This window comes from Cebus imitator, unplaced genomic scaffold (assembly GCF_001604975.1).
Source record: "Cebus imitator isolate Cc_AM_T3 unplaced genomic scaffold, Cebus_imitator-1.0 Scaffold280, whole genome shotgun sequence".
Lineage (NCBI taxonomy): Eukaryota > Metazoa > Chordata > Mammalia > Primates > Cebidae > Cebus > Cebus imitator.
The window spans coordinates 3659125-3660984 of NW_016107595.1; the positions used below are offsets into that span (position 1 = coordinate 3659125).

At 46.6% G+C, this 1860-nt stretch overlaps 1 protein-coding gene across 1 annotated transcript in view; it reads left to right on the top strand.

The window, feature by feature from the left end:
- ZNF101 (zinc finger protein 101) overlaps nt 1-1860 on the top strand; it is a 24654-nt gene that overhangs the window by 8485 nt on the left and 14309 nt on the right. The window contains exon 3 of the mRNA XM_037728812.1: nt 661-1860. Coding sequence (XP_037584740.1) covers nt 661-1860 — 1200 coding nt within the window. The remainder of the gene's footprint in view (nt 1-660) is intronic.

A 1860-nucleotide genomic window follows, 5' to 3' on the forward strand; every position in this document is an offset into this window, starting at 1 on the left:
AGACGGAGTTTCACCATGTTGGTCAGGCTGGTCTTGAACTCCCGTCCTCAGGTGATCCACCCACCTTGGCCTCCAAAGTGCTTGGATTACAGGCGTGAGCCACCACGCCCAGCCGAGACAAAGTCTTACTGTGTCCCCAGGCGCCAGGCTGGAGTGCAGTGGCAAGATCTTGGCTCACTGCAACCTCCGCCTCCCGGGTTCAAGCAATTCTCCTGCCTCAGCCTCTCAAGTAGCTGGGACTACAGGCATGCACCCCCACGACCAGCTAATTTTTGTATTTTTTTAGTAGAGATGGGGTTTCACCATGTTGGCCAGGATGGTCTCCATCTCTTGACCTTGTGATCCGCCCACCTCGGCCTCCCAAAGTGCTGGGATTACAGGCGTGAGCCACTGCGCCTGGCTCAAACTTATGTTTTTAACTGATTATTAGAAGATTTTCACTAAAAATCCGTCTTTCAATGTAATATAGGTGCTGGGTGTCTGGACAGGGTACTAAGAATCTGTGACATGGAATCACTGTTTGGAGAATAGCTATGAGGAGCTGGGTAGCAGAATCATCAATACACTTCCTTTCAAATAATTCTGACCCAGCAGAAAACCTCCACTTTCCTGATTTTGGTAGCAGCGTAAGGCTTAAGACAACATACCAATTAATAAAAGCATTAATAAACCAAACATTGATAATGCGCTTGTCATTTTTCATAGAAGTCTGGTGGAGAGACTCTGTGGACGTAAAGAAGGGAGTGACCACAGAGAAACCTTCAGCCAGATTCCAGATTGTCACCTGAACAAGAAAAGTCGTACTGGAGTGAAACCATGCAAATGCAGCATGTGTGAGAAAGTCTTCCGCCATCATTCATTCCTGGACAGGCACATGAGAGCTCACGCCGGACAAAAACGACATGAGTGTGGTGAGGAATGGGGAGAGAAGCCCGGTAAACAGAAGCAGCGTGGGAAAACCTCCATTTCTCCCAGGAGTGGTCCACGGCACACAGTAACACCAACTCCAAAGAGACCTTATGAATGCAGGGTGTGTGGGAAAGCCTTTCATTCTCCCAATTTATTTCAAATCCATCAACAAGCTCACACTGGAAAGAGGCGCTATAGATGTAGGGAAATCGTGAGAGCCTTCACCGTTTCCAGTTTCTTTCGAAAACATGGAAAAATGCACACTGGAGAAAAACGCTATGAATGTAAATACTGCGGAAAACCTTTCGATTATCCCAGTTCATTTCAAATTCATGTGAGAACTCACACGGGAGAAAAACCTTACAAATGTAAACAATGTGGTAAGGGCTTCATTTCTGTCACTTACCTTCATACACATGAAATCAGAACTCACGCGCTGGAGAAATCGCACCAGTGTCAGGAATGCGGGAAGAAACTCAGCTGTTCCAGTTCCCTTCGCAGACACGAAAAATCTCATAATGGAGGGAAACTCTACGGATGTCAAAAATGTGGCAAAGTCTTCAGATGTCCCTCGTCCCTTCAAGCACATGAACGAGCTCACACTGGAGAGAGACCTTATGAATGTAATAAATGTGGTAAAACCTTCAATTATCCCAGTTGTTTTCGAAGACATGAGAAAACTCATAGTGGAGAGAAGCCATATGAATGTAAAAGGTGTGGCAGAGCCTTTGGGTGGCGCAGCTCCCTACAGACACATGAAATGATCCACACTGGAGAAAAACCCTTTGACTGTAAACAGTGTGGTAAAGCCTTCACTTGTTCAAAATACCTTAAAATTCATGAAAGAACTCATTTGGCCGGGCATAGCCGGCCCTTTAGCAGGCTGGGGCAGGGGAATCACCTGAGCCCAGGAGTTTCAGACCAGTCTGGGCAACATGAGAAGGACCCATA